The following is a 26,493-nucleotide window of genomic DNA, read 5'->3' as shown; positions in this document are numbered from 1 at the left end:
TTGCTGCCTGGTCTGATACAGTAAACTGATTTTAAGTCCAGCTTCTATTTATTGTATGTCTCAGAGCAGGTGGAGAGTGAAATTGCATGCCCCCCCCCCCCCCCCCCAAGACATTTTTTTGCCCAGGGTCCAATCAATATTAAAGACGGCCCTGACCCCACCTCCCTCAGCCCTGATGCAAACAGCGGTTTGAGTCTTGGGGTAGAGTTGTGCAAATAATGTCTTGATCAATGGATGGAGAGGTGGACGTGGATTTGCATACAGACTTCCCTGGGTAACGTCCACATATGATACCGAGCCTCCAGGAAAGAACTAATTGAATTAAAGGGATGGGCCAGGAACAGTCAGACTGGGGAGGGAAGCCTAGATGCTGCTGGACGTCCTCAGTCAGCAAATGAGGAGAGCTCTATCCGACTTGCTGGAGCTTCTAATGTATACTGTGAGAGGCTCACAATGTGCAGTGGCATCAGAGTAAACAATTTCAGTATAGGAGAGGAGCCGGTATAACTCTGCATAACTGAAGGGAAGGCCGACAGTCAGCTTTAAAGTGGTTGTAAACCCTTTACAACCACTTTTTACTACAGGTAAGCCTATATTTAGGCTTACCTGTAGCTACACTGGATATCACCTAAACCTGCACAGTTTAGGAGATATCCCCTGTATCTGCATGTGCCGATGTCATTGGCACATGCGCACTTAAGCAAACTGAAGCAACGTAATGTATGTGCCGTTGCTTCACTTAGACTGTGCCGTTACCGGAGTTGGAGTGACGTCATCGTGGCTCCTGCCACTCACAACATCGGAGCCACGATACCTGGGAGTAACCCCCGGGTGAACGAGGACCACTACCATCTCAGGTAAGTAAATAATGAGGTAGTATGCTATGCATACTAGCTCATTATGCCTTTGTCTTGCAGGGTTTTTTTTTTGTTACGGTTTACAACCACTTTAAAAGAGAAGTATGGTAAAGCTCTTTTGACCATACTTATGTGGGTCACAGGAGTGCGCTTAGTTCTGGACTCTTATATTACCTAGGTCAGCCGACATTGTGCTAAAGCCCGCTGTTAGCTGATGTCAAAGACCCAGTCCAGACTCTGCAGGGATCCCAACAATAACGTCGGGATCCACACAGATTCCTGACCAGCAGCAGGCTCATCCTCTCAGCTTGAGCTAGCTGCTCCTTTCCCCTCCACAGCCTGGTGCTCCAGTGAGCGCTGGAGAGGCAGAGCAGGGAGTCGGTGACTGATAGTCACCAGCTCTTTGCTCCCTGAAGAGTGAGAGCTGAGCGATCAGTGGTCATGTGATCACTTCACCTTCTCAGTCTTAGCCCTTGTACACACGGTCGGACATTCCGACAACCAAATCCATCGGATTTTGTCCCAAACTGTTGCATACACACGGTCGGACAAAGTTGTCGGAAAATCCGATCGTTCAGAACATGATGACGTTATTTCATTACGACGGGACTACGTTGCGGCTAGTAGCCAATAGCTTTGGTGTAGGAATTTGATCTGAGCATGCGTGGCACTTTGTCCGATCGGAATTCTCTACACATGATCGGACAAAGTCCGATCGGATCATGTTGTCGGAAAGTTTTATAGCCAAGCTGGAAAACTTGGTCGGTCGGATATTCCGACGGAAACAGTCCGATGGAGCCCACACACGGTCGGATTATCCGACAACACGGTCCGATCGGACATTTTCCGTCGGAATGTCCGACCGTGTGTACAAAGGCTGAGAGCTGGCAGGGGAAAGCTGCGACATTAGACCAAAGCTGCATCCACATAGGTGAGTGTGCGTTTTGTTTTTGTATAAAACTATACTTTTCTTTTAAGTCATTAAATTTTCCCATTCTGGTACTATAATGAGCAGCATAAAATGGAACTACATCATTTTTATCACGGGTTGTTTCTCCAGAGAAGATAGGTAATAACAGTCAGGTAGTAGAAACCTATAGTAGTCTATTTACCTATTAACTAAAGGATCCTGTTATTTGACACCATTACACACACTGCGGCTCAGATAAAGTAAAATGAAATAATAGGGCAAATATATATCTTTCTGCACAGTTATATTGATTTAAAGTGATATAAAAAAAAAAAAAAAAAAAAAAAATGAACGTTATAATTACCTGTGCTGTGCAATGGTTTTGCACAGAGCACCCCGATCCCCCTCTTCTTGGGTCCCCAATTTGTGCTCCTGGCCCCTCTTCTTCCCCAAGTGCCCCATAGCAAGGCACTGGCTATGTGGGCACTCCTGAATGCCCATTCCCCAGCCCCGCTCGGTTGGTCCATAAGACACACAGAAGGGGGCTTGATCCTGCCACCCTGCTCCCTCCTCACTGGCTGTGATTGAAAGCAGCAGGAGCCAATGGCTCCCGCTGCCATCTCTCAGCCAATGAGGAGGCAGAGGCTCGGGAGAGAAGCCGCTCTCAGGCACATCGCTCGATCGCGATCAGCCTCAGGTAAGTATTAGGGGGGCTTCAGGGCAAGTTGCATATCTGCAGCCTTTAGCATCACTTTATGTCTGAATTGTCACTTTTTTTGGTAGCAATTATGGGCGATTCTCTCAAAAGTGATACTCCAGCTCCCTAGCCGCCCTGATTACACCCTCCACATGGATCAAGCTCCCCATTTACATATTGAAGTACATGTCTTGTGCTAAGTAATAGACCCATCATAGCGCCAACATCTAAACACAGGAAAATATGATTTTTTTTTTCCAGCACACTGTGGCATAGTCATACATTTATCTATTATTCACATAAAGTAACATGCATCGCGTTTCAGGAACTCGCAGAGGCTCTCTCTGCCTGGAGAAAGGGATCTCCAATCTCCTGTGTACCTACCTGTAGCTGAACCCAAACAGTACAAGGAAGGTCATATTCACAAGGTGAAGACACTTACCCAAGAATGCCGCCTGTCACAAAGACCACTATGAGATTCCCCAGATCCAGTGTAAAGGTGAAGATCAGCATCGCAATAAACGACAAGATGTACACAACCAGAGTCGTTTGTCTGTAAAGAAAGCCCACAGTTACAGCTAGCTAGTAGTTAAAGGAATACTCCAAAGTATATATTAAAAATAATAGTAGATTAATACTTTTATCCATTAGGTCTTTATTGAGAATGGTTATATTTGCAGATGTCATGCTGCCACCTTGTATTGCTGAAAAACCCACAACTATACAAAAGGTTTAAGATGACATTAAGACAATAATACATTAAAGTATAAACTAAAAGGCAAAACTTTTTTTTTCTTTTTAATTTTTGGACAGCGTGGAGAGGAATTAGAACCCGTCAGTTTTTAATGCGGTCTGTGCCCCCATTAGAAAGTTTCACCCTCTCTATTTGTCCTGTTTCCCATCATCAGTGAAAAAGTGAAAGTAAAAAGGAAATCCTACATTTTGGGTTGTCCCCAAAAAAGTAATAGAGGAGAAATCTTCCAATGGGGACACTAGATCTGGTGGGCTGCAAGAAATTCCCTTAATTAGCAGGGATTTCCTCTCACTTCCTGTGTGGCTATTGGACAGGAAGTGAAGGGAAATCTCCCCAATGGAACACAGATGGCAAAAATAAACCTTACAGGGGTTATAACCCTCCCTACTCAATACAACTTATGCAAAATGAAAAAAAGTTTTGCCTATAGTTCTACTTTAAATAGGCTAGGCTAATGGGGTGAAGGTTAAATAGGACAATAGGGGTAGAAGTATGGTAGCATGGGATGTGAGATAAAGGGGGAAGAAGGGGATGTGGGATTTGGAAACAAGTGGGTAATGGGATACAAGTGGACGATACCCTAGTATACAACAGCTTTGTAATACAATTTTCAAATGTTAGTAACCTACCAGAACATGCATATCTGGGTGACTAGTGTGTTTTAGATCAGGGAACTGGGGTGAACTGTAGGTACTCCCTATGGGCTTTAGAAAGGAACCTCACCACCCTTTTTTTTTTCATACCCTCCTAACTTTTTTCTTGGGTTGTCTTTCATGAAACACACCTACATGCCGAGCAAATCCAGCATTGCTTTGCAGTTCCCACTTTTCCCTACTGTCCACCTTTTCCTGCCCCGCCACCTTCCTCACGTCATCTGGGAGCAGACTGTCTCTTTCTGGTTCTTGCAGCTGGGTCCTGACGGTTGCCTCAAAGTCTCTAAAGCCTGACACACTTGAACAGGTTTTTTTTTTTGTTTAACCCAGTGGGGTGCCACTACAGTGATCTCCTCACTGAGCTATTGTGTTCTGAAGGTGGGGGGGGGGCGCTCACAGCTATTCGCAAATTGGATGCTGTTTTTCCAGCATACCTGTTCGACAGAACCTGGACAGGCTGCTGTACACCCGGGCTGAATGTCTGCCGGTTTCTGCTGAACTGGCCAATATTCCGCCTTTGTGTAGCAGGCTTTAGGAGATGAGGCAAGTAACCCAGAAAGAGTGGGTCCAGGAAAGAAAGAAAGAAAGAAAAAAAAAAAAAAGCAGCATTTACAAAAAAATAAATGATAAAATGTGTGATTGTGTTAAAGGAAGGGGTAAGGAGGGAAATTATAAAAAGTAGGTAGAGGGTGAAGGTCTACTTTAAAAGGGACAAAATTGAGGCCAATGCCAACTGCTGCTTTTTAAGCAATTACTTTTTTTTTGGGAACAAAAAGTTGAAATCCCAGGAATAAAAGCTGACCACTGTAAGCACACCCATTAGTGGTTTACCATAACCCCTGTAACAGTCACTCGTGATGCACTGCATGTAAAGCTGAAAAAAATATAAAGTCAAGAGTACATATAATAAACACTACTACAGTGAGGGGGAAAAAAGGTATTTGATCCCCTACTGGATTTTGTACGTTTGCCCACTGACAAAGAAATGATCAGTCTATAATTTTAATGGTAAATTTATTTTAACAGTGAGAGACAGAACAACAACAAAAATATCCAGAAAATAACATTTCAAAAAAGTTAGAAATTGATTTGCATTTTAATGAATGAAATAAGTATTTCATCCCCTATCAATCAGCAAGATTCCTCGCTCCCAGTCCCAGGTGTCTTCTATACAGGTAACAAGCTGAGATTAGGAGTACTCTCTTACCATTAAAATTTATAGACTGATCATTTCTTTGTCAGTGGGCAAAACGCACACAAAATCAGCAGGGAATCAAATACTTTTTGCCCCCACTGTATCATTACAGGTTCTAAATCCATACAGATACCAGAATACAATATTTTTGTGTTAGTGATCCTTTAGGCCCCTTTCACACAGGGCTGTCCGTTTTGACTGACTCGATCTGCTGAGCAGGCAGATGACAGGTCCGTCAGAGTCCCGCTCTCCTCTATGGGAGATTGGATGAAAAAGGAACTGCCTGTCCATTTTCATTCAATTCTATTAGATCCGATTCGCCAGACGGATAAAAAAAAAAAAAAAAATTGAAAAAAAATTGGGTTTCCAGCCTTCTGAATTTGGCGTATTGGATAGTGCCATATGTTAGCGGGCGTCCCTCACTCCATAGAGGTGCATGGATTGTCTGATCAGGTCTGCCTGAAAAACGGACCGGTGGACTGGATTGAACAGCATGTGTGAAAGAGCCCTTAAAGTTTAGAACAAATAGTTTTCAGAAAGACAATAGGTGTTGAATTACTGCATTTACTACCAGATATCTACTCAATGTATATGGACATAGAACAGAGGCAAAAGTATACACAGAACACAGCAGTGAAAATCGGTTAGAGGTTCAGTGTTTACCTACTTGTAAGTTTTAGTATAATCCAGCCACACACCACAGATGACAGAGCCAACCATTCCAGCTATGACCAGGGTGAGCCCAATCCGTCCTGCGTTTACTTCTTCCCCCTGTCAGCAATATCACCCAGACAGACAGTTAGTGCATGTGTCAATCATCAGGCTAAAACCAGCATAATCAGAATTAAAGTGACACTTAGCCTAGGTTCACACTACTGCGAATTTGATCCAGTGTGAGGTACGAATTTGCCTTGCGTTTTGAGGTGGACAGGTGCGAATTTCCTGCGAATTTCAGGAGGCAGACAGGGAACAATTTGTAGAGATGTGAACTGTGTGCTGCGAGTTTACTGAAAGTTCAATTGAAGCCTATGAAGATAAAATTCACACTGCACCATAGGAATTCGCATTGCACTCGCAGTCAACATGCACAGGACCATTTTTTTTTTCCTCGCATCAAATTCACAACGCATGTGAACCAAAGCCATAGAATAATATGCCTTTTGACCTGCGAATCTGTGTGTTCCTAAACACATCAAACTCGCTGTAAATTCGCATCAGTGTGAACCCAGGCGAAACTATATCCTTCCAAAAAGGATCCACTCACATCCCCTATTAGCCCTGTAATGCATTTTCCATGAAATTCTTTATTGCTGTGTTTTTCTGCCTCCTTGTAGAACCCTCTTTTAGCTCCAGAACATCTCCTTTTCCTCCTTACCACCATTTGTTTAGAACGAGCAGTGCACTTTAGTTGCAGTCATGTGAACTGCAATATGCATATTGCACATCTCTAAGTCCATACTCCATCTCGGGAGCAATAATTCTAGCAAAAGACCTCCTCTGTAACTCTAACCTGGTAACTGTTAAATATTTTGAAAGCGTCGCCTATAGAGATTAAGTAATCGTTTGTCTCCATTCCACGAGCGTGCACAAGTTTCAACTATAACATGTTTGGTATCTATTTATTCAGTGTAACATCCTCTTTTACAATATATAAAAATTGGGCTACCTTTACCATTTCGTTTTTTTTTTTTTTTTTATTCAGTGAAGTGTATTTTTTCAAACAAATTGCATTTGGAAGACCAAACGCAAATTTATACATATATACACACACACACATTATATATACGTGTATGTGTGTGTGTGTGTGTGTGTGTGTGTGTGTGTGTGTGTGTGTGTGTATATATATATGTATATATATATATTATATATATACACATACACACACACACACACACACACACACACACACACTCTATATTATATACAATTTTATTTATTTATTTTTTCCAGGGGTTCTAAGTAATTTTCTAGCAAAAAATACTGATTTTAACTTGTAAACATTTGTCAAAAATAGGCTTGGTCCTTAAATGGTTAAGTTTAGTGTCATTTTTAAGCCCAATGTCTCAGGAGGTCTGAAAGAACACACACATAATATAAAGCCTCTACAAATATCCACACCACTAAAAAGGCTCAAAGTGTGATTTATATACTTGCTTTATGCCCATCCTCTGCATCGCTGGGCATTCTTTCATCAAGATTCCTAAGAAATGCAGAGCAGACAACATCTCACAAGAAGACACCTCCAGTCCATTGCACAGTGCAACGAGCAGTTAAACCTTTCAGAGTGAGTGCAACCCCACAGCAAGGGGGGGACATATAGTTTCTGGTATGGCTTCAAGCATAAATCAGATTACTATTTTTTGCCTCTGGTAACACTGGTATTTCATAGGTACAGAGTGTCACTTCAATTGTGGGGCTCCCAGTGCAGGGCAAATACTGTACACGTGTCCCTTTATTGTAAGCATGTAGCGTGGCCAGATATAGAATTTTACTCTAGACAAAAACCCATTGAAGTAAATTTACCTTCCTCCTCATTAGCTCACAGTATATAGCACTACAGTGGCCACTATTTTTTATATTTCTAAGCAGTACTGAAATGAGAGGTCAGCCAAGACTCTTGGAAGCTGTAATGCAAGATTTAGGGCTGGTTCATACCACAGAGACACAGTCTGGATGTGTTTCTGCATGCGCATTTTTGCTGCGTTTTAGTGCACTTTTATGTGTTTTTTTTACCCTCTTTTTATTCAGTTTCCTTGTTTTTTTTTCCTTGTTTAGATGCGTTATGTAAGCAGTTTGCCACATTTTAGTACAGAAAAAAAAAAAAATGCAGAAGGCTTTTTTTTTCTCTGCACGAACTGACCACACTGGTGGGAACTAGGCCATTGGAACATTTTGGATACAGGAGAAAAAAACAAAAAAAAAAACAAACACTCTTGGGGTACAGCAAATACACCAAATTGTCCAAGATGTACCACTGGCACAGGTACACTTATGCATATGCTGTGGCGCTGTCCAAAATTGCATCGCTACTGGGAGGGTGTATTTGATATTTTATCTCTGTGTTTTACACAAATACAGCTAGATCCAAAAATTGCATTGCTAGGGATTATACCAGAAGATACCCTCCCAGTTGAAACGTATGTGATGTGGATGAGAACTATGTATATGGCTCGCAAACATATTACAAAAATGGATATCAAAATTACCCACCAGTAATGGATCAATGGATCAAAAGCAGCTGATCTTAATTGAAGACAAGAGGAACAGACATAAAACATAGGAGGTGTCCTAAAAAATGTGTAAAAATTTGTCAATGGTGGTTAGTCTCCAACTTGCCTAAGAAGTCAGCTGAGTATATTAATATTAATATGGACAGTTCATATTGAGATATAATTCTGGAAGGAAATAATTAAATATGAATATATGCAGCATCTACAGTAGTCATGTGTTGGAGGGGTCTAAGTACCGATTGAAATATAGTTTGGTGAGCGCAATTATGGCGTTTTATTTTTATTTTTTATTTCTGTGGGTGGGATTTGTGTGGATAACATTTTAAAATGTTTTATGTGTGTTTTTCTTTTTGTTGTATAATGAAAAAAATTCAATAAAAACTATTTGATTGAAAAAACAAAACAAAACAAAAAATAAAAAATAAAAACATCCTCAACTGCAAGGGAATGTGCAACAATATACTGTACACTGTGCAGTGGATGGGAGGGTCATGTTTTTCTTGTTTAGAATTTACTTTTTCAATTTCACCCTGTTTTTCACCTTCTCTGAGGTTCTTGTTTTTGTATATTGTGCATAAATGCATGAACGACATTATCGTTTATAATAAAACAACCAATATCATCATAAATAACACAAGCAAAAGCAATAATTACAAAAACATTTCTAGCATTACAGGGTTATAATAACAGTGAAACTTACGGGCAGACACAGACAACTATTCTAAACACCTGGTATTGAAGATCAGACAATCTGCCCAACAGCCACGCATTTCATGTACACGGGACATTTTTACAACCTCTCCTGAATGATTTAACTTGACAGATAGTAACCCAAGTTTAAAACGTCCATTTTGCTCTGTTCACATGCCGCGTTTAGTAGCATTTTTTATTTATAATTCTCAAAATAGCCAAAAATGAGAAACGCCTGTAAACGAAACGTGGCTAAACGCGTTTAGCGCTTGAAATGCCTATAAACTCAGCTTCTGGACCCCATTTTTTTGCACTAAAAAAAAGCCTCTAAACTCAACTGCCTAGAATCATCTGTAAATGACCCTGTGTACATGTAATAAGATAACAGATGCGAGTTCAGGAGCAGTTAGACATTTTTTTCAAAGGGCACTTTTACACTGCCAGCGCCCGGGCGTCGGCGGTAAAGCGTTGCTTTTTTTTTTAGCAGCGCTTTACAGTCATTTTATCAGTGCTTTTCGGCCGCTAGCGGTGTGCTTTTAGCCCCTGCTGGTGGGCAAAAAATAGTTAAAACCGGTTCGGTGGCGCTGCCCATTGATTTCAATGAGCAGGGGTGCTTTAGGAGCGGTGTATTCACTGCTCCTACAGTGCTGCAAAGAAGTTGTTTTTTTGTTTGTTTTTTTAAGTCCCGCCAGCGCAGCGCCCCGTGTGAAAGCAGTCAGGCTTTCACACTGGGATCGCAGCTGAGGCTTTTTTCTGGCGCTTTATAGGCGCTATTATTAGCGCTAAAGCGCCTGAAAAACGCCTCCAGTGTGAAAGGGGTCTTAACATCCGTTTAGCAGCAGCAGTGTAAATGAGGCTATAGGCCTCATGCACACAGTAGCTGTCAAGTTCACCTTTTACAGGCATTTTATTTTTTATTTTTTTTGGCCCCTAAATGCCCCTCAATGTTGAGCCACACTGCTCGGACCATCGTATCCCCATTCAGAAGCTGGGCACAGCCTCTGAGCTGATGAGTGACTGACCAGCTGTTTGTCTGTCTGTATGCTCCTCCTTTCCAGAGGGAACCATACATTAATAGTTATACATTTATTTATTCATCTTTCAGTATAGTCTTGCATTTTTCACTCCTGAGGATTGGCTACAGTCCATGAAACGTGTAGAGTCCCCGATAAAGGGTGCCAAGACAAGCCGGTTTTTATAATGAATTCTGGAAAATAATTTTTTGGGGATTTTTTATTTCCAGTATCATGTTTCAATTTATGTTTAATGTTATCCTTCTGCATTTAATCTATCAATCATGATTATGTGAATTCGATGCTCATAAATTATGTTTACTTATTACCTGTATCAAATATTTTATGATTGATTATGAATTGTTATGTTACTCAATTATTGAATAAATATGATAACTATATAATTATATTATTATCATTATTACTTCTATTATTATTAGTATGTTATTCAATATTATTATTATCATCAATACGAATCAATTTGTTATGTGTCCATCCGTGTTTTTTACGCGAGTAGACCATATGCATCTCAATACTATTTATATTTATATCAAACGCATTGCATGCCTCAAGTAAAGTCCCAACATCTCCCCTTATTTATCCAAATTTGTGCCCCCTTATGCGTCAATGCACACATAGGCTTTTAGAGGAGCTTGGAGGCAGGGAGGTATTTTAAGGGCAGAAATCTGGGACGCACCAAAATCGCACTGAGGAGAGGAATGTTTGGGCAGAAAAACAACCAACATGCATGCCTAAAACACTAGGTGCGTTTAGCATTTGAGCATTTATTTCAATTGCCAGAATAAATTATTATTCTGAACAATGAAATGAATAAAATGCCCAAACATTGGACATACCTGAACGCGTTTGAAAAAAGCGGCTTTAGGTGCATTTTTAATGCTTTTCTTCTCCTGCTAGGTGAAAAGCATTCAGAAGAGCCCAGTGTGCATGAGGCCTAAAGGTTCAGTCCACCCAAAAGGTGTTATTTTATTTAAAGCAGAACTCCAGGAATTACTGGAACTGCATACTAGTGGTCCAGTGGCACAATGTATGTATGTGTACATCATACCTGAGGGGCCACTGCCCCTTTTAATGAATACAGGGCAATCTCTGATTGGATGAGGTGAAGAAGAGGGGGTGGCATCATTCATGATATCCACCTTTTTCAAGAAGGGAATGCCTTGTATTCAAAGAGTTGACCATCAACTTCCTATATGTATAATACTCAACATTCAGATCTACTGGCCTTATTTCCCAACACAGTTCCTCTCCATCCGAGTCTAGGCTGTTCCTACCTTTGTGTATCCCAGCTCCTCCTGTTATCTTTCCCATAATATAAAAAAATAATCTAGCAGGGAGAATGACAACACCTCAAAAGGCCAAAGCTTGTGTGCACAACCAGATTATCATTGTGCGGGTTACCTTTCCAGCATCGGCCAAAACTGGAATCTGTTTTGGTGAACAGACTTAAGAGATTAAAAAAAAAAAAAAAAAAAAATACAGGAGGGCCCTGCTCATAGAGCTGACATTCTAAAAAGGGAGGGGAAGGTGGTACAAAAGGTAATAGCTCCAGAGAATGATTTGATGGGGGTGGCTCAGGGACAGTTAGGTGGGTGTGGGATAGAGATTGAGAGATATATATATATATATATATATATATATATTATATATATCTCAGCACAGTAATTACAAAACAAGGGAACTCTTGTTTAGACTAGCGTTCTTTAAATAATAATAATACCAACACAGTGCTGCGCTACCAATAATAAGATAACAATTAATATGCAACATATAAATGTCCAATTATGTGTTCCTAAAGATTGTAATAAGTTCAAAAAATAAAAAGTATCCAAAAAACTTCCAAAGTTAAAGCTTCACCCTCATATGACCAAAAAGTGCTGGTGCTCAGTTGTCTCAGATGGGGACGTCATCCCGCGGTCACCTCGTCTTTTTATGCTCACATTGCTTAGGTACTTCCCTTGTGAGTACCTTGTATGTAATTTTTATTGGAGAAATAAATCATTGCAATCGGAGAGCACTAGATTTGGTGTTTTTATCCCCATTCTATACCGGATACACCCAAGGGAAACCCGAGACTGGTGAAGCCAGTGAGGAGGAAGGAGAGCGAGACAAAGGGAGTATCAGCATCAACACTAGACCGATTTACTGATCACCCCCCATAGGTGACCTGCTTTGTCTGACCCATTGGTGAAACAGGGGTCAGATCGTAAGTTGAGCGGCTAGAGCACCAGCACTTTTTGGTCATATGAGTGCACTGTTTTGGGTGAAGATTCAACTTTGGAAGAATTTTTGATACTTTTTGAACTTATTACATTCTTTAAGATCACATAATTGGACATTTATATGTTGCATGTTAATTGTTATCGTATTATTGGTAGCGCAGCACTGTGTTGGTATTATTTTTGATTAATGTGAAGTGAACAGTGTCAACAGCAACCAGGTGGAGGAGGTTATTATTGCACGCGGTTTGCATTTCACACATTTATGTATTTTTGCACATCTTGATCATTTACAGGTTCATATCACTGTATTTATATCACCATTTTATTTTTTTCACTAGTGATTAGATTATTGGATTTCTCGCTTCTTTAACTCGGACACATGATACAGATCACAATTGGGCATTCATTTGACAGTGATACAGAGGAGACTGACCTCATAATGAAATGTAATAATTTGGTTTAGCAGCGTGGACACAGAATAGAAGGAGCCGGTCATGATCCCTGCAATAAAAAGAACAAATGTCTTATCTCATGCCTGATCAAATATTTTGCCATGGATAAAGCCAAGGCTGACGAAGAGAAACTGAACTTGACACTGCAAATACCGAGAACATGATTCACTCAAGATGAAGGACTGGATCTTCACCCATTTCTTCCTCTTACAGGGAGATTACAGGATTGCATTTCACAGATATCATGTACAAACCTGCAGTTTCTATTCATGGATTATAGAATACAGAAACCCTGATATAGTACAAATTGGCTGTCTGATGACTACTGTTACAATTTGTGTTTCTCCTGTCTGTGTTGCATGTTTATTTAATCTAATTTGCTCCAAGGAATTTTGCGGTGATCATCCCATGATTCCTCCTACCTAATTTCATTCTATCCCATCTCACACAACTCCCCCCTCCATATTTTCACCCCTATACCGAGAGGGAAACCTATTGAGCCATGCAAATGAGCAGTTATGGATCTCTCTGGCCACACAAGCTTATACATGTGTATAACACACACATTATACCTCTGACTTGATATATTTTTACTAGACACGATCATCTTAAAAGCAAAAGGTTAACTAACCCACTAATGCCTGGATGCCCAGTACAAATTTAGCAGTGCCAGCATGTGTCAGGCTTCTTTACAATAACCTGTATGATCTACTTGTATACGCTATATACTCTGAATGTATGTTCCTCCACCCCATACTCACATATTTTAAAACAAGGAACACATAACTAAAAAGGAGAGATAAAGGACTGAGATCCTTTGCTAGTTTCAGGCAAACAATAAAATAGTTTCTACAGAGAGGGGGAGAGTACACCACTTACTCCAACAGTAGCACCCAACTATCACCTCTCACTAATGCCAATGGATCGTATCAAAGATGGCATTTCAAAAGGTAACAAAGATCCTAATAAAACTATAAAATGTGCAGAGCTAATATGACGGAATGTCACCATTAAATAATAATAATAATAATAATAATAATAATAATAATGTGCTAATTTGATATAACAATATGCAATAAATTATATTGCAATAAATATACCAATATGATAGTACAAATATTCATGTGAATCAAATCAATATAAAATCCGTGACAAAGTCCATAAGTGCTGAGATAAATAAAGTGACTATGTGAGTTGATACTGTTTAAGTAAGAAATATTTATTATAAATCGTAAAAATGGGAAGGGCCTTGCTGATGCCACTGCGTTTCTTACATAAACGGTATCACACTACGGGCCCCATCTTTTCTCCTTTGCTACATGTTATTGGGATGAACCACATTACATACCGGCTAGTACAGTCTTATGTGGATACCCTTATATCAATTTAATGACAGATCCTTGCCAGTCAGTACACATTAGAAGCCGGAGTCGTGGCACATTCCCCTGGGTGTGATTACACCAACAAGCCTTATAGACTCATTAGGTATATGTCTAGTTGGGTCCAATTCATTTGGTAAGCCTTTTTCCATATGGTGGTGGATATCTGCAGACAACTCACATAGTCACTTTATTTATCTCAGCACTTATGGACTTTGTCACAGATTTTATATTGATTTGATTTACATGAATATTTGTACCATCGTATTGGTATATTTATTTTTTTGCGATATAATTGCATATTGTTATATCAAATTAGCACACTATTATTAGCATTTGATGGTGACATTCCATCATATTAGTGCTGCACATTTTATTTTTTTATTTTGTTCACATACCACAGATTTTCTTTGTGCTGGCAGCTATTATTTATGGTAGAGACAGTGCATTTTTTCCACCTAAAACAACAAAGATCCTAACCCTAGTGCTAAAGCTTTGTATAATAGGACTCAATTGGGCTAAGAATTACACCTTTCCCCCTTTCAACCCGAAATGTCAGATAAAACGGTGTCAATTATAATGAATGTCCTACTATGCTGCTGGAATAGCCAGATATCACCTAATGTGTATAGGCAGATTTATGTGCGTTCAGCAGCAAACTGCGTTTGTGTACAGCAAACCATTCCGATAACATCAGAACGTGCATTCCAAAACAAAAGCTGAACTCTGAGTGGTTGCTGGCGGTTTACTGCTGTGCTGCATCTTTTAAGAAAAACACAAGCAGACTACATCAACAATGCAGATGATAGTGCAGCAGTGATAGATGGAGAGTCCAGGATAAAATTGCATCTTACCATAACTAATCAGAAGAAGAACAAAGGGAACATTTTTGAAGAGATTAACGATGGAGACCTTGTAGGAGTACTCTTCAGATGAGCTGTCCCTCAGAACGGCTTGTGATTGGCTGGGAGGTAACTTCGGCTTCTCTTTAAAGACTGAAATAAATCAACAAGCTAGTCAGATGAAACGTTACAGTAGATATGTCTTATTGAGTAAACAATCACATTCTTATTGCTTTGCCAACAATAACCAAACTTAATTTGATATTAACCACTTGCAGACCGGACCATTTTGCTGGTCAAAGACCAGACCACTTTTTGCGATTCGGCACTGCGTCGCTTTAACTGACAATTGCGCGGTCGTGCGACGTGGCTCCCAAACAAAATTGACGTCCTTTTTTTTCCCACAAATAGAGCTTTCTTTTGGTGGTATTTGATCACCCCTGCGGTTTTTATTTTTTGCGCTATAACCAAAAATAGAGCGACAATTTTGAAAAAAAACGCATTATTTTTTACTTTTTGTTATAATAAATATCCCCCAAAAATATATAAAAAAAAATTTTTTCCCTCAGTTTAGGCCGATACGTATTCTTCTACATATTTTTGGTAAAAAAAAAAAATAAATAAAAAAATAAAAAAAAATCGCAATAAGCGATTATTGATTGGCTTGCGCAAAAGTTATAGCATTTACAAAATATGGATAGTTTTATAGCATTTTTATGAATAATTTTTTATTATTTTTTTTTTACTAGTAATGGCGGCGATCAGCGATTTTTATTGTGACTGCGACATTGTGGGGGACCCATCGGACATTTTTGACACATTTTTGGGACCATAGTCATTTATACAGTAATCACTGCTATATAAATGCAGTGATTCCTGTGTAAATGATACTGGCAGTGAAAGGGTTAACCAGTGGGTGGCAGTGTAGGGGTTAAGTGTTCCTAGGGGTGTGTTACTAACTGTGGGGGGGTTGGGCTTTCATTTAGTGAACACTGATCTCTGCTCCAATCACATGGAGCAGAGATCAGCGTCACTAGTTGCTAGGCAGAATGGAGAAATGTTGTTTACACAGCATTTCCTCCATTCGGCCGCTCCGTGAGACGATCGCGGGGATGCCCGCAGCGATCGAGTCCGCGGGTCCCGCGACCGGACTCACGGGGGTCCCGACCAGCCCGATGGCAGGGCGGCATTGAATATTGGACGTACCTGTACGCCAATATGCCTGCCCGTGCCATTCTGTCGACGTACATCGTCGTGCGCTGGTCAGGAAGTGGTTAAGAAGGATAGATGAACAGCATATCAAGTGCTACAACGCTGGTCTTCCCTGGAAATTGGTCTCCTGCCGGGTGTCCAAGGCATGTGTTCATGAGATCTCTAAAGAAGGGGAGGATCAGAGTTCAGGTCAGATCACCTTTCCCTTCAGCAGAGATTGATGCTGGCCATGGGTCTGAAAGGAACATGAAGAAGGCCTGGAGCAGCATGTTCTCCAGAAAATTAGATATGACCACCAGTGAAAGCATTTTATTTAATGTTTTTTTTAGGTTATCAAATCCAAAGGGGCCTAAAAAAGCCTGACCAACTTATACATACAAAAAAAAAAAAGTCACCTCTGGCTTAAAATGGATTTGGATTCATTGTCTGGGCACAACAACCCAATTTTTAACAGATTTGCCTAGTCGTGGATAGAATCAATCATGGTGATCATTTGATGTAATACTAATGGCTAATTTTTTATATTTTTTTAAATAACAAACATCTTATACTTATCTGCTCCGTGTAATGGTTTTGTACAGAGCATCCCCGATTCTCTTCTTTTTGCCCCACCCAGGGCCCCCAGAAGCAAGCCTCTTGCTATGGGGGCACTCAAGCAGGCTCGCCCTCGAGCAGGACTCCTGTGAAGGGACATTGTCCATTCACACACAAAGCACATCTCGGCTCTGCCCCCCGCTCTCTCCTCATTGGCCGTGATTGACACCAGAAGGAGCCAATGGCTCCCGCTGCTGCGTGAGCCAATGAGGAGAGGAGGGGATTCTGTAGAGTCGGTGCTCTCATGCACATCGCTGGATTGAGATCAGGCTCAGGTAAGTATAAGGGGGTCCTGGGAAGGGAGGAGCTGCACTCAGAAGGTTTACCTTAAAGTGGTTGTAAACCCTTACACACCACTTTTCCTACAGGTAAGCCTATAAGAAGTCTTGCCTGTGGGTACTGTAAATATCTCCTAACCTGCATGGTTTGGGAGATATTTACCATATACGCTTGCGCAGACATCATCGGCGCATGTATATAGGGCCCCTGCCATGACCATTGGCTCCCACGCGCATGTGCGGGAGTGATGTCACACGGCCCTGGAAGGAAAGTGGGTGAAGATGGACATGGCCACCAGCGGGGACACTGCATGCTTCGTTTGCAGGCAAGTGGCACATAATGGGCTAGTATGCGATGCATAACCCATTATTCTTTTACTTTGCAGGGGAATAAAGAGAAAGTAAAACCCATCAGGGTTTCCGTCCTCTTTAACCGTTTCCCGACTGGCTCATGCACATATACTGAACAGAATGGCTCCCCTGGGCGAAATCCCGTACGGGTACGTCCTTCTCTTTTTCAGCCACCAAAGGGTGCAGCAGGGGACCCGATGTATGTAAACTAAGGGTCTCAAACTGGCGGCCCTCCAGCTGTTGCAAAACTCTAAGTCCCTTCATGCCTCTGCCTGTGGGAGTCATGCTTGTAACTGTCAGCCTTGCAATGCCTCATGGGACATGTAGTTTTGCAACAGCTGGAGGGCCGCCAGTTTGAGACCCCTGGAACACACAAATAACTGCTATCAGGGGAGAGGAGCCATATTGTTTGTTCCTACTAAGTAGGAAAAACGATGTGTCTCCTCTCCTAGTCAATCCTATTCCCATACAGTTAAAACACACAATTAACCCCTTGATCGCCCTCTAGTGTTAACCCCTTCCCTGCCAGTGACATTCACACAGTAATGAGTGCATTTTCATGGCACTGATCGCTGTATAAATTAATAAATGCCAACGGTCCCAAAAAAGTGTCAAAAGTCTCCGATCCGTCGCAATACCGCTAAAAATCGCAGAATATCTCCATTACTGAATAATAAAAAAAATATATATCATATATATATTTATATATTATATATTATATATTATATATTATATATTATATATATATATATATATATATATATAAAAATATATTTATATTATAATATAAACGCTTATTGCGATTTTTTATAACCAAAAATACGTAGAAGAATATATATTGGCCTAAACCAATGAAGAAATTTGTTAAAATAATAGATATTTATTATAGCAAAACGTTTAAAAAGAAATTTTTTTTGTAAAAATTGTCACTCTTTGTTTATAGCACAAAAAATAAAAACCGCAGAGGTGATCAAATACCACCAAAAGAAAGCTCTATTTGTGGGAGAAAAAAAAAAAAGGATGCAAATTGTGTTTGGGTACAGCAACGAACATCTGCACAATTGTCAGTTAAAGTGACGCAGTGCCAAATAGTAAAAAGTGCTCTGGTCAGGAAGGAGGTAAAATCTTCCGAGGCTGAAGTGGTTAATGTATAGAATGCATTAAAGTATAACTAAAGGCAAAACTTTTTTTAGTTTTGGATCAAGTGAAGAGGGATTAGAACACCAGACAGATTTTATTGCTGTCTGTGCCCCCATTAAAGCGGAGGTCCACCCTAAAATGGACCTTCCGCTCATCAGATTCCTCCCCCCCTCCGGCGTCACAATTGGCACCTTTCAGGGGGAAGGGGGGTGCAGTTACCTGGATAATCCAGGTAACTGCACCCACTTCCGGGCTAGCTCTCTGCGGAAAGGGGCGTACATTACGCCCCTTTCCGCAAGTGCCCGGCCCCTTCCGCAAGCGCCCCGCTGCCTGCTGGGAAACACACAGCTCCCAGAGGCAGCGGGGACCGTCCTCATTGCGCAGCGCGCCTCGCGCATGCGCAGTAGGGAACCGGGAAATGAAGCCGAAAAGGCTCCATTTCCTGATTCCCATACCCAAGATGGCGGCGGCAGCACTCGAGTGTTGATCTAGAGATCGGCTTCGGGTGCCGACATCGCGGGCGCGCTGGACAGGTAAGTGTCACTATTTTAAAAGTCAGCAGCTGCAGTATTTGTAGCTGCTGACTTTAAAAAAAAAAAAAAAAACGCGGAGTCCCGGCGGACTCCCGCTTTAAGAAGATAAGAAGATTCACCCTCTCTCTGTGTCCTGTTTATCATTATCATTGAAAGCGAAAGTAAAAGAAAATGCTAAATTTTGGGTTGTCCACAGAAAAGTAATAGATGGGGAAATATTCCAATGGGGACACTGGTTCTGATGACCTGGGGGTCCCCAAAGAATTCCCTCAATTTTTAGGGATTTCCTCTTACTTCCTGTTTGGCTATTGGACAGGAAGCATAGGAAGATCTCTGCAATGGGACACGGCAAACAAAAATGGAAAAAAAAAAAATCTGACAGGGGTTATAACCCTCCCTTACTCCATCCAAAAGGAAAAAGTTTTGCCTATAGTTCTAAAAAACCTTCCGTCTTAGGACCACTTTAAAAGCGGTAGTAAACTGCACTTTTTTTTGCAAGACTACTGCATAATGTGCTAGAATGCAGCACACTCCCACGCACGGACCGTGGCATGGAGCTCTGAAGAGACAACAGGGGTATGTCGTCCCTTCAGAATACATGCGCTGGTGACAACACCGGTGGCATGCAGTGTGAATGTTTCCTAAGCCATGGAGGTTTAAGAGATATTCACTGTACCTACAGGTAAGCCTCATTATAAGCTTACCTGTAGGTACAAGTTTAAAAAAATAAAATAAAAGAAATGTTTGCTTTGCTACCACTTTAAGGACAGTTGCCTGTAAGGAAACTATGGTTGCTACCAAGAGAAGGACAATAGTGGTGATTTTTTTGAGAACTGCATACACATGCTCTGGAAACCTCACTTACAAAAGGTTATTGATAAACTAGAATGAATCCAGAGAAGGGCAACAAAAATAGTGAAAAGGTCTGAGGGATAGACTGCAGGTACGGTCTTCAGGGAAGACTAGAAAGTGGGGACAGGACTGTATGTTTCTACTGATGAAGCCAACTACTTGATCTGCTAGCAGAACCGGAAGCATCAGAGGTTTGTTGGTGGTGGAGGTTGGTTGGTGGTGGATGAGGTGGCCTGACTGAGCAGTTTAGTTCTAACCACTAGTCAGCAAAAGTAGGGACACCTTGGAAAACAATTATCTAATAATCTATACAGTACATCAATATAAAATACACATTGCACACATTCTTTACATACAGTATGTATGAGTCGTTTTTCCATTTTCAACCCAATGCTACTTTTTACAAAGAATTTGAGCTAATCACAACCACTAGATTGACATACAATACATTTTTCTCCACAAGGTTTGGTCCTAGCTAAACATCACCTATGTGTAGGAAAGGGTTAGGTTAAGCTGCCCCATTGTCATGTATGGGGGTGAAGTATAGCCTGTGATGTGTTTGTCCCATTCTACTTGGAAATGTCAATAAAGCAGGTCAGGTGACTGCCACTTTGATATTGCTGCCAGGAGGAACTTAGCATGGAAATAGGTTGCCCTTAATAATGGCAACATCGTGGGGAAGCCCGTGACTGACCCAGTGTGATATTTTGGTGACATCTTTGGATGTAATCTGCAAGGGGGCACCTAGTGGGGAGTAGAGTATGGAACAGAACCATGTCTGGTCAGAGAGAATTAGGCTCTCTTTCCCCACCACTGGGAATGGGCCAAGGTAGAAAAGCTCTGGAGATTGGAAAAGAGTGATCCATTGGGAGTCCTGTTTCAGAGCAACTGGCCTTAAGGCATGGGTCTGTTCTTCACTGTGGTTTCCCATCTTGGGAAACAGTGAGACTGAGAAAGAAGGAAAAATGGGACTGGCACTATTCAAAAAGGAAGTTAGGAGAAATGTGGGGCGCTTTGGGAAGTCTTCATTCATTGATTGGTTGTAAGGGAACAACCGGTGCCCATGAACCATGTGTATACTTGGAATTGTTCTGGTCTAACCTGTCAGACTGACTTTACTCAAGTCCCAAAGAAAGTAACTACTCCAAAAAGAAAAAGTATCGCTTTTTATTGTTAATTTTACAGTTTCTTGTTGGATAAAAAGTTTCTTGGTGGATACAAAGTTTCTTGTATTGGAACGGTTGTGAAGAGTTCCATTTTGGTATTGCCGTTGGTGCCTACCTGCTACACGATCATTATCCTGGGATTGTAAGATACGTATACACATCTGCCAATTAAGGTCTAGACTCTGTCCAATGCAATTTAATCACTGCAACATTGAAGAAAAAAAAAAAACAGCCTAAAAAGAGACCCTCTCACCAATTTGTGAAAGTGTATAAAACCTGCTTTGTACACAGAAGAGATTACCAATAAGTTTCCACTAGCAAAGAACATAAAAAAAAAAAAAGAAAAAAGAAATGATGGCTCACACAATCAATAACACTTAAACAATTGCACACACATTGATGTATAACAGATTTTCTTGTCTAAGATAATGACAGATTCATTTTCTACATACACCGATTATAAAAATAAAAATAAAAAAGGGTCAAGATTCCTCATGAGAACAGTTTAAATACTGCATTACTTCTTTGCTTCATATCAGTGCAAGTTGGACACAGAGTTTACGTAACTGCACATAATCTATTACAATTTCCGATAGACATGACATGATACCAGCCAAATAAAAATCATGTCAATAACTAGCAGCAGCTTCTTTTTTTTTTTGAACACGTGATTGGCTGGGGTAGAATGGTCTGATTTCAACAAAGACCACTGAAATAATACTAGTGGCGAAAGGGAGAGGGTTGGTGCTGTAGTCCAGCGATCTCCAAACGTTCGAAACAAAGTGCCAGTTTACTGTCCTACAGACTTTAGGGGGCCAGATTGTGATCAGTGGGAGTAGAAAATGCCCCAGTGCCAGTTACATAGTGCCCATGATAAGTAGGAAGCGGAATAGTACCCTATGATTGTGTCAGTGGGAAGAATAGTTGCCAATAATAGTGCTCCATCACTGGTGTCAGTGGGAACACAATCATGCTCCACTGGTAGTTTCAGTGGATGGAATGCAGTAAAGGGTTGGATAAAGGCAAACAAAGGGCCACATATGTTCATGCAGTAATCAGTTGAAAAAAGTTGTTTGGTGGTTTGAGCTAATGTTTCAAATTAACAAAGTACTGGATTATGAACAGTTTGTCACATTTAGCCACCCTCCGGTCAAAATGCAATATCCTGCCAGGCTTGTGGCTGGCTTACTGTGGAAAAACCAGCTATAAATCACGTATCCTGTCCAGGTCTCACCCTGCCAACGGTTTCAGGTGGGGAGGCTGCTTATCCTGAGCTGCAATAGTCCCCGGAGACCACCACTTCCCTCCACTTATGTCAGCCTCCTTGTCAATCCTGAGAGGAGCCTGCCACAGGCCAAACAATAGGTGGTGTCTACCTCAAGCATGGACACCCAAAAAAGAAGGACCCATGCAGAAAGAGAGGAGATTATGCCAGGCCAGCGTGTCACACCACCGTAGCTACATATGGGTATAAAAAAAAAAAAAAAAAAAAAAAAGGAAGAGGGGGGTTTAAATTATTTTTATTATTCTTTTTTTTTTCTTTTTTTTAAGTATAGTGGTTAGTTAGAGGGGTGAGAGGTGGTATGATATTACCCCAGAGCCAGAGTAGGGCTTCTTCATTCTCTTTGAAACATATAGTGAAGTCTCATACTATATACATTCACCAATATCCAGAAGTGCTTCACTCCTAAGCGATTGGTACCTACTCCAACTCCTGTAAGCAAGCCCTTAGGGGTGAAACATGTCTGAGGACTGTGGTATGATGGGTGAAGACAGAACACATGCATCTACTTCGGTACTATTCTAAGACTTTGTAAAACGAAACAGTCCTGTGCTGAAATTACAAGATCCTGATAATTAAACCTACCCTCTTGAAAGGCTTTGGGTTTCTTTCATAATCATGCACAAAATGAACTTTTCTGCTGCCTTCGACACAGTTGACCACCCACTCCTCCTCAACAAACTCCACTACCTTGGCTACCGATTCTGCCCTCTTTTATGGTTCTCCTCCTACCCATCTCTGTGCACTTTCAGAGTCACATACAAACACCATGTCGTCAGCTCCTCTTCCTGGTGTGATACCCCCAGGCGCTGCTCTTGGGCCCCTCCTATTCTCGCTCTATACCTTTTCCCTTGGTCAGTTGAAAACCTCCCATGGCTTCCAATACAACCTCTATGCTGATGACACCCAGATCTATCTCTCCACTCCTCAACTCACCCCCTCAATCTCCTACATATCACAAACTTACTGAGTAACATATCAGTATGGACATCACACCACTTTCTCAAACTCAATCTTTCTAAAAACGGAGCTTGTAATATTTCCTCCTTCCCGATCCCCTCCCCATGACTTTGCCATTGAGATCAACGGCACATCCATTGGTACCTCCACACATGCCAAGGTGATGGGTGTAATCCTAGACTCTGACCTCTCTTTCAGCCCCCACATCCAATCACTGGCTAAATCTTGCTGCCTTAACCACTGAAACATTTCTAGAATTTGGCCATTCCTGACTAACACCACCACAAAACAACTTATTTACTCCTTGGGTATTTCTCACCTCACCGACCTACCTTTACACAAATGCTACTGCTAGACTAATACACTTTACTAACCAATCTGTGAATGCTACTCCTCTCTGCCAATCTCTTCACTGGCTACCACTACATAAAATTAAATACCAACCACAACATACAAAGCCATCCACCACATCGCCCCCAGCTATATCATCAACCTCATCTGCAGATACCACCCAAATCATCCTCTTCTCCAATCCTTCCAAGACCTCCTGCTCTGTAGCTCCCTTGTAACCTCCTTCCATGCTCGCCTCTAGGACTTCTGCAGAGCCTCCCCCATCCTCTGGAACTCCCTGCCCCAGTATGTCTGGTCAGCCCCTACTTTGTCTGGCTTTAGGCGATCCCTAAAAACTCACTTATTCAGGGAAGCCTACCCCTCCTCCACCTAAGAACCGTACCTGAGTCACCTCCATCAGATCATCCCCGCAGCTTTTACCTTTTGTACCACTTCACCCTTCCTTTTGATTGTAAGCTCCATGAGCAGGGCCCACCTATTTCTGCTGTATTGTAATTACACTGTTCCCCCTCTACATTGTAAAGCGCTGCATAACCTGTTGGCACTATATAAATCCTGAAAAATCATAACTTGGTTAAAATGTATTTGTGGCCGGTTCTAACATACAATCAGCAAAACAGGTTTTCTTTTTCACTGAATCTTACAAAAGGCGGCCGGAATTTTCCATCCTGTAACAAACACAGACATCTAAGGATCCATGTGGAAATTTCCACTGTTCCGGGATAACCGTCTACTGTGTGTGAAAACTAAAAATGATAGAACATTGTCATTGCTCCTCAGCACTTGTTTTTAGTGCACCAATCATTAGGGAGTGAGGGATGAAGACTATAGAATTTGACAAGTGCATGCGGTCAGTAAAAAATTCCACTTCCAATGTTATTGGTTAGAAGATAAAAACAAGCCTCTGATTGGCTATCATGGATCACGATACTTTTCCTTTCCTCCAGTTTGGAAACAAAAACCCGATAATGATTTATAGCAGGACCATTTATGAAGGCTTGCAGATAAACTACTTACCATTCATTCCTTACCACATCACCACCAATTCCACAGCCCTCTTTTGACATGGGAAGTTGCAATGTCAAAATTCGAAATACAAAATAGTGAGTTTAGACAGACTGGCAAAACCAGTTAAAGTGGAATAAAAATGTATTCTTTCCCATCAAATAAATTTTAATCTTGCCTACCACTAAGATTTAAAAGGACAAGTTGGTGGCATGAGGTTTACTACAATGCCTATAATCAAGCTGTCAGACAGCGCGGACCACAGACACAATGCAAAGAGCCAATCAGCGGGACTCTGTGCCTTGTGATCGCTGTAACAGCCAATCACAGCCATCACAAATGTAAACACTATTACTGTTTACACTTGCGAGCCCTCCCCTCCTTCGACTGTGAGAGGAAGGGAAGTGCTCTCAAACGTAAAGAGTAATAGTGTATACATTTGTGATTGCTGCGATTGGCTGTCACAGCAATCACAAGGCACAGAGCCAGTACAGGAGCATGGAGGAAGGGAGGGGCAGCAGCAGAGTCTTTATTTAAAAAATGTTTTTTTAACTTCTCTCTGGTCCAGTCACATTAACTGCAGCTCTGTCTTCCCAATGGCTGGGACATGAGAGCCTATGATTGACATTACAGCTCTGGGAAATCAACAGCCATTGCTGAGCACTCCCTCCTCTCCCCTGCAGCCGTCTCTGACTGACACAGGGGATCATATGACCGGAAAAGAGCAAATTAAAATGGTAAGCACACATAATTTTTTTGATGCATCATTCCATTTTAATAATGCAGTTTATCTAGTGTACAATTACAAAGTCCTATGTTTAACTACTTCAGATCAGGAGGTTTCTTCAACTTCCAAAAATTGTGGTTAAAAAACAAAAAACAGGGAAACGGAAATCACCTTTGAGTGTCTACTTTCCAAAAAGAGCTATTTTTGGGGTTCCATGCAGTCCTGGCATTGATTTGTTATGATTTGTAAGAAAACAGAAAACTTTTTTTTCTCTTACAGTATCTCACATAAGTGAGTACACCCCTCACACTTTTGTAAATGTTTTATTCTATCTTTTCATGTGACAACTCTGAAGAAATGACACTTTGCTACAATGTAAAGTAGTGAGTGTACAGCTTGTATAACAGTGTAAATTTGCTGTCCCCTCAAAATAACTCAACACACAGCCATTGTCTAAACCACTGGCAACAAAATTGAGTACACATCTAAGTGAAAAAGTCGAAATTGGGCCCAATTAGCCATTTTCCCTCCCCGGTGTCATGTGACTCGTTACTTGCCACAGGGTCTCAGGTGTGAATGGGGAGCAAGTGTGGTAAATTTGGTATCAGAAGGTTTTCTTCAAGTTAACTTCAACCTAAAATTTGGCTCTCACTCTCATACTGGTCACTGGAAGTTCAACATGGCACCTCATGGCAAAGAACTCTGAGGATCTGTAAAAAAGAATTGTTGCTCCACATATAGATGTCCTAGGCTATAAGAAGATTGCCAAGACCCAGAAACAGAGATGCAGCACGGACCATACAGCGGTTTAACAGGACAGGTTCCACTCAGAACAGGCCTCACCATGATCGACCAAAGAAGTTAAGTGCACGTGCTCAGCATTATATCCAGAGGTTGTCTTTGGCAAATAGACATACGAGTGCTGCCAGAATTGCTGCAGAGGTTGAAGGGGTGGAGGGTCAGCCTGTCAGTGCTCAGACCATACACCACACATTGCATCAAATTGCTCTGCATGGCTGTCATCCCAGAAGGAAGCCTCTAATGATGATGCACAAGAAAGCCTGCAAACAGTTTGCTGAAGACAAAAAGACTAAGAATATGGATATTTTGAGGGGACAGCCAAATTT

General features: G+C 41.2%; 1 protein-coding gene across 1 annotated transcript in view; it reads right to left on the bottom strand.

Annotated features, from left to right (window-relative positions):
• The window catches only part of FLVCR1 (FLVCR choline and heme transporter 1), a 70,557-nt gene that overhangs the window by 16,314 nt on the left and 27,750 nt on the right, over window positions 1-26,493 (bottom strand). The window contains exons 3-6 of the mRNA XM_077485752.1: window positions 14,928-15,068; window positions 12,676-12,743; window positions 5,734-5,837; window positions 2,907-3,017 (exon numbers count right to left, since the gene is read on the bottom strand). Coding sequence (XP_077341878.1) covers window positions 2,907-3,017; window positions 5,734-5,837; window positions 12,676-12,743; window positions 14,928-15,068 — 424 coding nt within the window. The remainder of the gene's footprint in view (window positions 1-2,906; window positions 3,018-5,733; window positions 5,838-12,675; window positions 12,744-14,927; window positions 15,069-26,493) is intronic.

This window comes from Lithobates pipiens, unplaced genomic scaffold (genome assembly GCF_037356315.1).
Source record: "Lithobates pipiens isolate NorthernLeopardFrog02 unplaced genomic scaffold, aLitPip1_a1.2 Scaffold_18, whole genome shotgun sequence".
NCBI classification, from domain to species: domain Eukaryota; kingdom Metazoa; phylum Chordata; class Amphibia; order Anura; family Ranidae; genus Lithobates; species Lithobates pipiens.
This window is presented reverse-complemented; position numbering and strand designations above follow the sequence as displayed.